Genomic DNA, 13,938 nt, shown 5'->3' on the forward strand with positions numbered 1-13,938 from the left:
TGATATCCATAGAGTTACTCCAATTTACACCAGATGAGGATCGGGCCATCTGTCGCTCTCATTAATGCACTAGCACACAATTACACAATCCCACATGCAGGACACATTCTCACATGCAGGACACATTCTCACCTACACACAAGTTCTTCACATAGCACTCATATACACATACACACTCGTACATGCACAGACACTCATATATACACCATTCACACACGTTCAAATACTCAACACATGGTCTCTCATACACAACGCATTCACACCACATACACAAACAGAACATACATTCTCTCCCTCTCTCTCTCTCTCTCTCTCTCTCACACACACACACACACACACACACACACACACACACACACACACACACACACTGACTCACAGAGGGATTCCCTCAACGCATCAAGCAGAGATGTAGAGTCTCACATACTGTGTGTATGTGTGACTTTGACAGGTTGGATCCGCCCTCTGCAGACAGTTACACAAACATCACTAAAGGGATCTTCAGTAATTCTTCCAGACTACAGGCTCCACAAACACGCCCCTTTCTCTGCTACTTCAACGTAACTCAGATGACAATTTCTTTGTTGTGTAGAAGCAGGAACAGAGCCAGAGGCTGGCCTCAGAAATCTATCTGTTTGCTTCTTGGGTTTTCCTGGTGAAGGGGGGAAATCAACTGGGAGAAGGTGAGTGAAGACTGCTGCTCCTATAGATTTAGCCTTGTCAGTATCAGTAGCTATGTTCCAAATTAGAATGTTATGACAATGAAGTGTCTGTTTCACCCTTTAGTTACTTCAGCAATCTGTAACAAAGTAGCCTAGCATTTCCAGTGTCTGTTTATTTGTTTGTTTTGCAAACCCTGGCAGTAACAATTTGCTCTGCTGAGCAGAAACTGAAATGCAGCCTGTGCCCTTATATAATTTTAAATTAGGATTGACTCCTCTTGTTTTGCTCAGCGCAAGGCTGGTTTGTCTGGCTCCAGGTTTCTAAAGATGACCTTTTCTTGCATAATAGTAATAATTAGTATGGGCTGTCAGCGTTAGTTCTGGATCAAAATCCAAAACACAGAAGACTATTCAGGTCAGTTCTTTTCTCCTGATCTATGTCCCCTGAAAAGTGCAAAGTAACAGAATAGATGGATTCCCAGGGACAGTGGTGCTGCAATTACGGGTGCAAGGGGTGCCGCCGCACCCCCTGCCTTGAAGTAGTAATAACAAACACCAAATACATGGTTTCCATTATCAGCACCCCCACTATAGAAACTGTTCCAGCACCCCTGTCCAGGGACTTTTTTTTTCTGAAAGATGTATTCTGAACCTCTCCCCCTGCCCCTTACATTGCCAAAGACAATCATCTTTTTGAAGTCTTTTGCTCAGACTCCCACAGTGATGCCGAACATGATCAGTATGATCTTTTACTGTCAGGAAGAACAGACCACGTGTTCCCGCAGATTAATAAGACTGGGTTTAAAGTTATGAATGGATCCAAAAAGAAAGGGTTGGTCCACTGAGAGGCTAGACAGGCACATCTCAATCTGCCCCTGAGGGTAAGAAGCATGTTGAGGTCTGGAGGCCACTCATCCCTGATACAACTTGCCCATAGTCATGTAAAGACTGTGCAACTGTCTTTAAAAAGGGAGGGAGTATGTAATGCCTAGGACAGTGGATTGAGACTCGGCATTCCTTGGTTCTGTGCCTGGATCTGGAATGGAATCACTGTATGACCTAGACAAGCCAATAAACCCCTCTGTGCCTCAGTTTACCTCTTTGTGAAATGGGGGAGAATAATCCCTTTCTGCTTTCCAAGAGTGCAGGAAGGATTAAATAATGTTAGTAAGGCACTTTGAAATATTGTGATGAAAAAATGCTCACTACAGATGTTTATTTAAAATATAAATATATGGTGAGAGATAAGCCGAAGAGAGAAGAAAATGGGGGTCCCACGACAAACTGCCTGTTTTTCCCCACTGAGAGGAGCATGCAGCAGAGAGATAATAGTTGCATTGAGAGGTCTAACAGCATACATGTAGGAGAGGTTGCACGCGCTGTGAGCTGTGACATTTGGACAAGCACTGAGAAAAGTGATTTCAGTCTTGTCTTCTAAGGATGGTTTCAATGTAGCCACGTTAGGTAAATAATGAAATTGCAGCAGCCAGTGCAATGACAGCGAGTGGGGATGGGGGGTAGCCACTTTGCCAAAAAGACCTCCAGGCAATTAGAGTAAGGCAAAGACCTGGAAGTTCTTGGTCAATATGGAAATAACCAATGTCCTTTGAAAATGATGCTCACTTATTGCTTTTTAGCCACAAAAGGCCAGGACCAGCGACCCAAAGTCCAGTTCAGTCCAGTAAGGAAGGATGTGGGCTCATGCTGTTGGGTTCTCTGCCTTGCCTCATATCGGGGGATTTCTTGGCTGGCTCTTGACACGGAAGGAAGTGCCTACTTGGTTTGAAAGCCTGAAGAAACCCTCTTGGCGTCCACCCAACAAAATGTTCCCCGTCATGTGGACTACCCTGTACACAGGCATGGGGTAAGGTTCCGTGTACCACCCCTTCTCTGCTTCTGTGGGTCTTTATCTCTAGGGGAGACGTCACTTCACTCTCCTCCACTGCTCAATTTGGAGCTTTTCTTCATATGGACAAAGTGGGCAGGAAGGGGATGTTTATTTTCAGAAGACAAACATAACATCCCACTGGGTACTAAGCTGAGTTCATCAGCTCCACCTGGAACTTTTTTTTTTTGCCGGGGACTTTGTCTACACTGGGTTTATTTTGCACTGAGGCTCACGATGAGCTAAGATCAGGGTCCCATTGTGCTAGGCGCTGTATCCATAGCCAGAGACATTCCCTGCCAGATGAACTTATTGCCTAAATAGACAAGAGAGATCATGAGTTTGAGGTGATAGCAGGCCACAGATGTAGGTGCACCAATGCTGTGCTGGTGCAAAACCACTACCGCAAGTCACTTTTGCACCAGTGCGGTATGTCTAGAGTAGGAGTTGCATCAGTGCAGCTACAGTGGCGCAACCCCCCCCCCACCAAAACCCAGTGTAGACAAGCCATAAGAGCTGCCTTTGGCTAGGCAGGATCTGCCCTTGGAGCTGTGTTCCAATAATAAGAACTATATGGAGCAAAAATCGGTGCCTCCTGGTAGAATAGTGCCTGATCCCACAGCATCTTGGAGAGAAGCCAAGTGGGACAGCAAAATGTTAATTGTGATTCTCCTCTTCACAGTTACGCTTCATACTTGGTGTGGAATGACTTAGGGGGCTTCAACAGCAAAGCCGTCATCCCGCTGGGCCTCTATGGGGCTCAGCTTGCCTTGAACTGGGCTTGGACTCCCCTATTCTTTGGTGCTCATAAGCTAAAACTGGTAATGTGTCTGTGCATATTTGTCTTGTGTTGTCTGTGTCTCTGCACCACCGGTTTGGCGCCTTTCGGAGGGTCCACAGCCAGCAACAGGTAGTGCTGTACCCTGTGTCAACTGTAAAGGCGTCTTAGCAGAGCTCAGTCTCTGTTCACACCACACTTGATTCTAACCAGTGTTATCAGTCCCTCGCATTCCTGACCCAAAAAGCGGGACGGTTAGGGAGCCAGTGTTCTGGCTGCTGCATCTTTCTGTTAAGAATTTATGGTGAGAGATAAGCCTCGTTGAGTGTCACACCCTGGTCCAACCAGAAGCAGGGCCATGAACTTCAAGGGGGCCACGCTATTCATGGATGGCTTATCAGGCTATAAAATACACTGTCAACAGGAGAGCCCATAATAGCTCTACTCTCACTGAACTGCCTTCGATAAGTTACTCTTACAATGCATAGGGAGAATATGATCCCAGCAGTAGATGCCTCAATCATTTCCCTCTCTTTTCTTCAGGCTCTGGTGGACATCATGTGCCTATATGGCCTGGTGCTTGGCACCATGTACTCTTGGTACCCCATTAACAAGACGGCGACACTGCTGATGGTGCCTTACCTGGCCTGGCTGACCTTGGCTTCTTCTCTCACCTTCTGCATCTGGAGGGACAATCCTGAGGAGGAAAAAGGAAAGAGTGACTAAGACAAAAAGAGGAGCTGGTGAAATAAGGTCATTCTATGAAACCAACCCATCCTGATGTGATGTGGTGAACTAAGAGCTGACAGCCTGGGGGTGGTTAATTTTATTAAGATGGGCACCTGAACATACATCTTATTTGCATAGGGCGGATGGGGAAAAGTTTGCACAATGCAATGGGATGTCCCTTTAAGGCTACCATATACCTTTAACCTGAGGACCGCTGCCTCTCTCTTTCTTCAACAATGCTGGGGTTTTGGGGTTACAGCTCTATGGTGGCCTTAAAGGGACACTAACAGGTTAAATCTCATAGGCCAATTTCTGCTCTGTTATGCCACTATAAATTCAGAGTCACTTCACTGAAGACAATGGAGTTATTCTGGATTTATATCAGTGCAACTGAGATCAGAATTTGCTCGCATACATGAAAAAAAATTCTCACCTGTGTGATGAAAAACACCTGAGATGATGAAATCAGGACAATTTTTACAAACGTCATGGCTTTTTGCCATTTCTGCTGTTTAATTTTTACATAAGACTCAGTTTGGACTTTTTACCATTAGCCATTAACTTCTCACCATCTAGGTTGCTTGCTCATTAATTGCCATTCTCTCTGCCTGTAAAATGAAAATGGTCAGGTTCATTTTCTGCTTTTAGTCTATTGAGCTTCTTGGTTTTCATGCCCCTGTACAATGCTGCAATGACTGGAGTGCAAATAACTATACTGAAGGGAAATGTTTATATGTTCCACCTCCAAAATACCCCTCCCCACAAACCCTCCTCCCTCTGCATTCACTGAAATAAAACATCCCACAAAACATGTACTGACACATTTATAATATGCTTTGTAAAACCTTCAAACCAACCCCTCTAAATGTTGTGCTTTAAACTACCAGACAACAGATGGGATTTTCAAAGGTGCACAAGGGAGTTAAATGCCTAAATCCCACTGAAATTCAGTGGGAATTGGGCACCTGACTTAGGGTCACCAGATGTCCCGATTTTTAGGTCTTTTTCTTATATAGGCTCCTTTTACACCTCTCCCCACCCTCATCCCCATCCCGATTTTTCATACTTGCTGTCTGATCACCCTAACCTGACTCATTTAAAATCCCAGGCAATATCACTTCACCCAATACCACTTTGGCATTTTCCAGGTTAGTGGAAGCGGTGCCTGATTTATGGAACAAATAGGCCCATAAGGACTGCTCACGTGAGAGAGTGCTTGCAGGCCGGGGCCCGTAATGCTGAGGAGGTTGTGCCTCCATAGACTCACCAAAAGGGTCCTGGACAAATCCACTCTCTAAAGTGCTTACCAAACCCCCATTACCACAGCATGTGAGCCCCTCGCACTTGCTATGCTCACAAACTCCCTGTGAAGCAGGACAATGCTATTATCCCTATTGTACAGACAAGGAGACTGAGGCACAGAGAGACTTAGGCCACGTTTACACTAGAAAGTTTTGATGGTAAAGCAATGTGAGTTGGGGTGTGATTTTTTTTTTTAAACAACATTTCTATATTGGCAAAAGCCCTAATGTGGATGTAGTTATCCCAACCAAAAAGCTTTTGCTGATTGAAGTTTTTTGCTTTGGGAATCAAGCTATAGCAACAAAAGCACTCCTTTGCAAGTATAAGCAGCATCTATACTACAAGAATTTGCCAGGATAGCAATACTAGGCCAAAGTGATGTGCCCAAGGTCAAAAAGCAGAGCAAAGGCGATTCTCAACTCCTGGGCCAATGCTCTAACCACTGGACAATCCTTCCTTCCAGAAGATAAAAATTCAAAATGTTCAGGCTTCTGGCCCTGATTCAGGACATCAGCATGTGCTTAAAACTAAGAAGGTACTTAACAAGTTTCCTGAATAAGGATGTTTTCCTGAATGCTGCCACACTGTCTCCTTTCACACATTAAGGTGAATTATGGACATAGCCTATACTTGTTTTAACCCAAGGAAGGGAGGGAGGGGGGTAAGGAGTTGCTTTGTTTTTTAAAGGGGGCAAAATAGGCAGGGAAGATGACAATGTGCTTAATATTCCAGAGCAATGATATACAGTAATCCATGCATCTCAGTGTGTGTCTACACTGCAATTCGACACCCCTAGCTGGCCTGTGCCAGCTGACTCAGCCTCGCAAGGCTCAGACTAAGGAGCTGCTTAACTGTGGTGTAGACATTTGGGCATGGGCTAGAGCCTGAGGTCTAGGACCCAGCAAGGTGGGAAGGGGGAATGAAACACACTGCCATTATATAGCCCCCTAGCCTAAGCCCTGTGAGCCCGAGTCAGCTGGCACGGGCCAGCCGTGGGGATCTAATTGCAGTGTAGATGCACCCGCAGAGCATAGGGTTGCCAATTTTGGTGGGATGTATTCCTGGAGGTTTCATCATATGACATAATCTTTAACTGAAGATTTATCTTTAATTCCTGGAGAAACCAGAACAATCCTGGAGGGTTGGCAACCCTATAAGAGGAAGGTCCATTCCAACCTCCCCCATTCTGATCCTTCCTTCTGTTGTCTAGGCATTAGATATTCCCTGTTTAGAGAGAGGATTGACTATTTTTTTATGAAATAAAAACAATGTATGTAACTCTTTAATGGATCTTTTTACTGGCAGCTAATTGTAGGGATGAAGGGCGTTATTTGGGGTAGTGTAGTTTGAACTGCAGATGTAGAGACATTGTATTTGCTTTTAATAAAACCAAGACTTTTTGTTTCCAAAAAGAAATCCATTGTTGGTGGTTCTGGGTTTGCAAAAGGGCTGGGAAAGGTTCCAGAGACCCTGGCTAGAGCCCGCGGCTTTCACACGGAACTCAGATGGAAGGGGAAACAGCATTAGGCACTAGTTCTATGAAAGGCTCCAAGGAACCCACTGAACCTCATCGAAAAAAGCTCCTCAATGCACAAGTTGCATCTTCCTACCTGAGAGCAGAACATGGTCCAACAAGTACAGCATTAACAACACCAGTGCAAGCTAACAGTGGATGGACTCGATACAGTTCTCGATTTTCAAGGCATAAGGGCCTATTCTGATTCTCTAGTCCAGTGGTTCTCAACCAGGGATATGCAGAAGTCTTCCCAGGGGGTACATCAACTCATCTAGATATTTGCCTGGCTTTACAACAGGCTACACAAAAAGCACTAGCAAAGTTAGTACAAACTAAAATTTCATGCAGACAATTACTTGTTTATACTGCTGCATATACTATACAGTGAAACATGAGTACAATATTTGTATTCAACCTGATTTGTTTTATAATTATATGGTAAAAATGAAGAAGTCAGCAATTTTTCAGTAATAATGGCTGTGGCACTTTTGTATTTTTTTGTCTGATTTTGCAAGCAAGTAGTTTTTAAGTGAGGTGAAACTTAGGGGTACACAAGGCAAATCAGAGTCCTAAAAGGGGGTACAGTAGTCTGGAAAGGTTGAGAGTCACTGATGTAGTCTGACCTCCTGCATAACACATGCCAGAGAATTCCATTCAGTGAATCCTGCACTGAGATCAACATTGGGTTTCTTGCTGACTATTTTTTTTTCATAGCTTTACTATAATCTAGCAAGTCATCCTTCTGGGGCAAAACCTCCGGGAGCAGATGTTCTATGGAGTTAGCACACAGAGAGCAAATGAAACTGCTCACCCCCGGCTCAAACTGATATGATAATCTCGCCTTCCACAGGGAGGGAAAGAGGTGATATGCCAATAGGATGGGGCCAGATAGCTGGCCATGAGATGCTTATGGAGGAGACCACACCTCAAATACAGCAGGGACTGTCTTTTCCTGCCTGGGAGACACTGGTCTGGGTTTCTACGTTTTTAATTCACTATGGCCCAAAGTTTCCAAAGGGCCCTCTAATTTTGGGCACCTCTGTTTTTGGGTGCCCATCCTGAGTCTGATTTTCAGGAGTACTGAGTTCCCACAACACCAAATAAAGTGAGTGGGAGCTGCAGGTGCTCAGCACCTCTGAAAGCCAGGCCCATGGTGAAATGAGCATCTACAATCAAGGCACTTGAAATCAGTGGCTATTTTTGAAAATTTGGCCCTGTACTTTGTTTCCTCACCTTGATCCATCCCTCCTTTCTACTGGTGAAAGGTATTACATGACACAGCGGAACTCTGCAATAAGGGTAACGCTTGCGGGGCAGAAGAAGGAGCTTTCTTGAGGACTGTAACCAGGTGGCTCGGTCTTGAAGGACTGGAGGGTTGGAGCTAGTCATCCCTGATTACAGAGTGAGCCACAACTGGGTGATTGTCCTATAAAGAGTAGCAAAAGGCTGCAATGAAGGGGGAAATGCTCAGGGATTAGAGATTGCTAGGCGTGAATGTCAGAACTGAGACACCAGCCAGGGAGGACCTGGAAGTGGCCTGCCAAAGCAGGAAAGACACCAGGCAGCAAGGCCTAGGAAGAAGAATCATGGAATCATAAGAAACTTTTGTTTGTATGGACTTTTTGGATGGACTTTGAAACTTTATTTTAATGTTTGTTAATTTAATAAAGCACAACCCAAGAAGGGATGGGAATGGACAAAAGTGGTTTTCAGTTTCCTGAACAGTCTAAGAGGGAAAACTGAGGCAGAATGTTTGTAGAAGGACCCTAGGCCAGGAGAGGGCACATGAGAGGCAGCTGGCCCACTAGAGGGACCAACCCAAGACTGAGGGCTAGTCTGGTGAAGACGCTCTACGCTGTTGGGAGAGAGCTCTCCCATTGGCATAATTACTCCACCTTCATGAAAGGTAGAAGCTATATCAGCGAGAGAGCATCTTCCACTGACACAGCACTGGTCTGGACAGCGCTTAGGCTGGCATCACTCGGGGGGGCTGGCTTTTTCACGGCCCTGAGCGACATAAGTTATATTGACATAAGCGGTAGTGTAGACCTGCCCTGTGGAATGAACTCCCATAGGAACTAAGGACCAAGACAAACCCCATCAGCTTCTCCTCCAAGTGCAGGGAGCACTTCTTTGACCTTGACTTCTCTAAACACAGAGTAACCTGTGTGTGTGTGTGTGTGTGTGTGTATTTTATATACATAAAAAACTTCTCCACCAGTTGCACACACTTCTTCCCCTGAGGAGAGGACAAAAGAACATGAGAAATGGTAGTGGAACTGTTCTTGCCCTGCTGGACGATGCTCACGTACACCGTGATGATTGCGATATAAAACCTATATATAGGCTTGACCCAACATTTATTTTATTGTTTTATAATTCTGATGGGATAATATCAATGTTTATTTCAAAGCATTTTTTTTTCAATTTTTATCAATTTACATTTTCACAGCTGCACAAATGTCTGGGTTTTAAGCATTTTTTAAATGTTTATGAATTTCAATTTTCACAGTTGTGGGAAATTATTGGGGGAGTCAGAAAATGTGGGGGGAGGGTTGGACAGAAGGTTAAAGCTTTATAGCCATTAAAACACAAATTGTCACCGTCACATGTCAAAACATACAAATATCCTTAAACTAATAAGATCTCAAGCAGCATTTTTCTTACTCTATTGATCCGTAAATTTCAATGATTATTGATGACAATTTTTTCATTGGTTTGTGTGTGTATAGTGAAATTGGTGTTAACCAATCAAAAATTAATCCTTCCAAGCCTGCAATGGAATAGACATCCCTGGAGATTGAAGTACTTTATCTATGCATCTGTAGAAAGGATCAAATTCTGCTCTCAGCTACATGGGTGCAACATTCTTTGAAATTACAGGGAGTCCATCTTCCTACCTGACAGCAGAACATGGTCCAACAAGTACAGCATTAACAACACCAGTGCAAGCTCTCTGCTATCTATCTATCTATCATTTTTATATAATGCCTAGATAACATGGGGATAGGCATGATATCAAAATGACAGTAGATAAGATTAGATTCAAATCTTGGCTTCTCTCCTGTGACTGTCAACCAGGGAGACAATTAACACCAGTTGTCTGGTGTGGAGACAAAGAAATGCACTGGGGCCCGCTTCTTGCACAAAGCTAAAAGGTTTTATGGGGGAAACACTCTGTTCTCTTTCCCCCAAATCTCTCTACCTACCCCTACCTTTCGACTATATCTATGACAAGGACCCCTCGGAAATCTTTGCAGTATGAGACATGGTCCCACAGAGGGGAGGGAAGAGCAGCTGATGGGCCAAGGCAGCTGAGAGAAGAAAAGCTGTCTCTGCATATCACTGTCAGTGGGGGGGTTATTTATTTATCGAGTAACGGTAGTTACAGCTGGAAAAATAGGAGGAGGATCACTGCCAAACAATGTATCCAGGGAGATGTTTTGTTACTACCATCAGCTGTCACCTTGGAATAAAGATCATGTCCCAGCTATGACTAATACAGTCAGTGTCTTATTTCACTCTTGGATCTGGCCAAAAAATGTTTCTCTGGCCTAGGAATAAAATGAACTCTCTAGCAAGATTCCTCTTTGCAGCCAGGTATCTTCTACTGCATTCCCAGACTCCTGAATCCCACTTCAAAATGCTGGATAATGTTATGATCAGATTAAAAATAGATTTGTAATTATGCAGCTAAAATTCTAGCAACTAAATCTCATGCTTCAGGGCATAAGCTGATCCCTGGCTTGGAGTCAGGAAGGAAGTTGTGTAGCATTGCACAACTGGCCAGCTGTATTATGTGTGTGGAGGGGGAAGCTGTTTACCTCTTAAACATCAGATGTTAGCCACTGCCAGAGATAGGATATTGGAGTTATGGACCAATGGTCTGATCTGACATATGGCTCCTTTGCTCTCTCACAATTCTTGCAAACACGATACAAAACCCTTAGCACCTGACTCCTATTAATGCAAATGGATAACCCTCTGCTCACTGGTAGGTTAATTAACCCTTTGCGAGTATTCATCTGGAATGGAGGCTTCAGCATGAGATGCCCCCTGTGTGCTCACCACAGGATAAAAGCCAAGTGCACACATTTTAACCCCAGAAAATAAATGTTCATGATTAGAAGGCTACTGACAAAGGATCTGAATGGGAGAAGAGTCAAAGGGTTTGGGTGTGTTTTATTATATTTTTTCACCACATGAGATCTGAATACGTGGGGAAAAAAGATAAAGAATTTTGTTTGTCACAGATGAATTTAAGGGACTGATCCTGCTCCCATTGAAGTTAATGGCAAAGTTCTAAAAGTCTGAGACAAAACCCACAAAAGCCAAAAAGGATCAAATCTCTAGTTGCTATCCAGAACTGGATGTCACCTTTAGTGTCCCATCTTACAACCTTCGAGCAACCATTCCCTGTCCTGGCCTCTACTCCCCACAGCTCTGCCTGTGTGCCTCCTCCTTGACCTGCAGTGTTCCCTGTTACCCCAGACTGTAATGACAATAACTGCACATATGGCACCTCTGCTGGATCCAGGCCCAAGTCTCCCTCTCTTGTCTAGCTGAAGGAAAAATAAATTGCTGTGCAGTGCACGACATTACTATGTGCAGTCACTAAGCATGTACCCATACACACGTACACACACCCTTTTTGGGAGCTATCAATTGGTCAAAAAACCTGGATCAAACCGATGGACACTTTTCCCCCTACAGTTCTAATGCAAATGTCAGACTGACAGCATCTCTCTGGCATTCCTTTACATATTTGGCCCAAGCACAGACTGGTGGGGGTTGTGAATACATAGTGCACTGCCCTAGATGGAACTGCGCAGCAGCTGGGGAAAGGCTGGATGGAACCAGACTCTCAGCAGCACATTCCGGAGATTAGCTGAGAGCTTGCATCGATCTTTGCAGTTTGGCTGGGCCAGTGAAAGCTAACGGCTGCAAGAGTAGTGGCACCATGATTAATCTAGCTGTTGAGAGCTTCCAGAAATAGAGACAGTGGGTCAGGGGATACAAAAGAGGATGGGATTTTTTTTTTTTAGAGGATGGGAGGAGAAAAGGAAAGAGCAGTCACTCATCAGCTGAGGATTCCCATCCCCAAAATCACTCCCCAAAATGTCAAAGGTGAGAATGACCAGACAAGGGATCTGGAATTTGAACATAGTTACCAGTCAAAAGGAAAAACAATACTCTATCCACCAGCCAAGGAAAGTATTCCAAGCTTTAAAAGCATAGGAAAAATTATATATATCACTTGGACAGACTGTCTCAGAACTTCTCAAATCCCTTACTGTCCTGTTGTCACAATACAATCCACCCCAGAAGTGTTAGTCATCAAATAAACAACTACCACTCATGAGGTTTCAGCAAACAGTGTTGGTGCAGCAGGGTGGTTGCTGTTCTCTGCCCCAGAAGTAGCTGCATTTCAGTGGTGCAGCATGTGGGGAGGTGGGAAGATCCCTGGGATTCTTTGAGATGCTATAGAAAGGAAAGATCATTGTTAGTAAAGGGACAAAAACTGAACAATGTGCAATAAGAAAAAATAATTGTACAACTGATCGAGTGTAAATGGTCCAAATCTGTCATGATGCGGGGCACTATAAAATTATAAAGGCACTGAATGCAACACTGTAGTTAAAGCTGAATTAAGTTTTGCACTGAAAACAGAAATTCAGTCTCTTTGATATGTATGAAGAATATATTGTATCCTCCCCAAACTTACAGTACTTACTCCTTGAATACAGAGCTAATATTTAATAACTTGGTTGGCTGAATCTCAGTCATCATGGGTTCTACCTTTAGCACACCAGTCAAGATGCTGAAGGTTTGATTTCCAATTGGTTCTGAAGGAGTAAAATGTGAATTCAGAGCAGCTACATGCTTCTTATTTATTTTCAACCTAGAGGCACGGCAGGAAACTCCATTAAGTTAGAAGCACCTGGAATTTGCATCCATTTTCCCTTTAAATTCAGTATGAGATGTTTTTGTGAAATTTGGAAACATTTCACGTCATCCTCAATACTAAAAAATAAACCTTTCTAGAGGCCACAGGAAACCCAAACAAGCCCTGGGTTCCCCACTTTTGCAGAGCAATACAAACATCCCAAACTTTTATCAATAAAAACTTTATAGAGCCCCCTAATGCTATTCTATATGGCCTTTTTAGGATAGCTGGATTCCATTCTAACCTGGTTCAGGCAAAATACAGTAAACACCACCTCAGAACTTCTCCTGAACAATCCTATACTCTACCTCCCATACTGCACATGTCAGTCCTAGACCCCACTTCCCAATCCCACTGCTACTTACTCCTGATCTTAGTACTATACAACCTCCTGGCCCCACACACAAACTCCAACCTGATCCTCAACCCCACCATAGGCTCCCACTTCCAGTCTCTAGACTGCCTTCCACTCGATGCAATTACTGATCCGGTGTTTGCACCCACAGCAACTGCAAAGATGGTGTAAACAAACCAAGGAATAACTGAGAAGCAGGAGTCTTTTAATTATTATTTATAATTTGTTTGCAGTGATTTCCATGCATCCAAGAAGGAATGGTCCCTGCCCCAAGTATTTTACAGTCTAAGGAGAGATAAATGTAGGGAACAAGGACCAGATCTCTGAGCTGGTGTAATTTGTCACAGCCCCACGCCCCAAATATTTCCTTGCTGTGCAACTGTACTCAGCTGACTTTAATACACCTGGGGTGAAATTCTTGACTCTTTGGGGATTGTGCCGTTGGCTTTGATGGGACTAGGATTTTGCCCCTGTTGGATCCCTGTCTTTCAGTGCCCACTCCACAGAATCATGGTTTGCAGAGGGTGTAATTTTCAGGTTCTTGGGAGGGCTCCAGTTGTAATGTCTGCCGGGGGCTTCATTGAAGCATGGCTCAGCCCCATCCATTATCCAGGGTGATCATTAAATAAAACAAATCGAGGACTCTTCCTGCTCCTTCCTGCCCACTCTAGAAGCGTGGTTCATCAAAGGCAGGATGATAGAATGTGGGCAAATCAGGGCAGGCGGGGACGTGGCCAGTCCTGCAGCCTGCCAGTTTTCTGTCC

At 44.1% G+C, this 13,938-nt stretch overlaps 1 protein-coding gene across 2 annotated transcripts; it reads left to right on the forward strand.

Moving 5' to 3' along the window:
- The first annotated feature begins 433 nt into the window (after positions 1–433).
- Positions 434–4,867, forward strand: TSPO2 (translocator protein 2). Of its 2 annotated transcripts, none has more exons than XM_030561387.1 (4): positions 434–560; positions 2,300–2,526; positions 3,230–3,368; positions 3,869–4,867. In XM_030561387.1, the coding sequence occupies exons 2-4, from the start codon at positions 2,354–2,356 to the stop codon at positions 4,049–4,051; spliced, it is 495 nt and encodes a 164-aa protein (XP_030417247.1). In that variant the 5' UTR covers positions 434–560; positions 2,300–2,353; the 3' UTR covers positions 4,052–4,867. The 2 variants fall into 2 exon arrangements, with proteins under 2 accessions (XP_030417247.1, XP_030417246.1); XM_030561386.1 differs by having other exon boundaries at positions 436–683.
- Positions 4,868–13,938: the final 9,071 nt, after the last annotated feature.

Source organism: Gopherus evgoodei, chromosome 4 (genome assembly GCF_007399415.2).
Source record: "Gopherus evgoodei ecotype Sinaloan lineage chromosome 4, rGopEvg1_v1.p, whole genome shotgun sequence".
NCBI lineage: Eukaryota > Metazoa > Chordata > Testudines > Testudinidae > Gopherus > Gopherus evgoodei.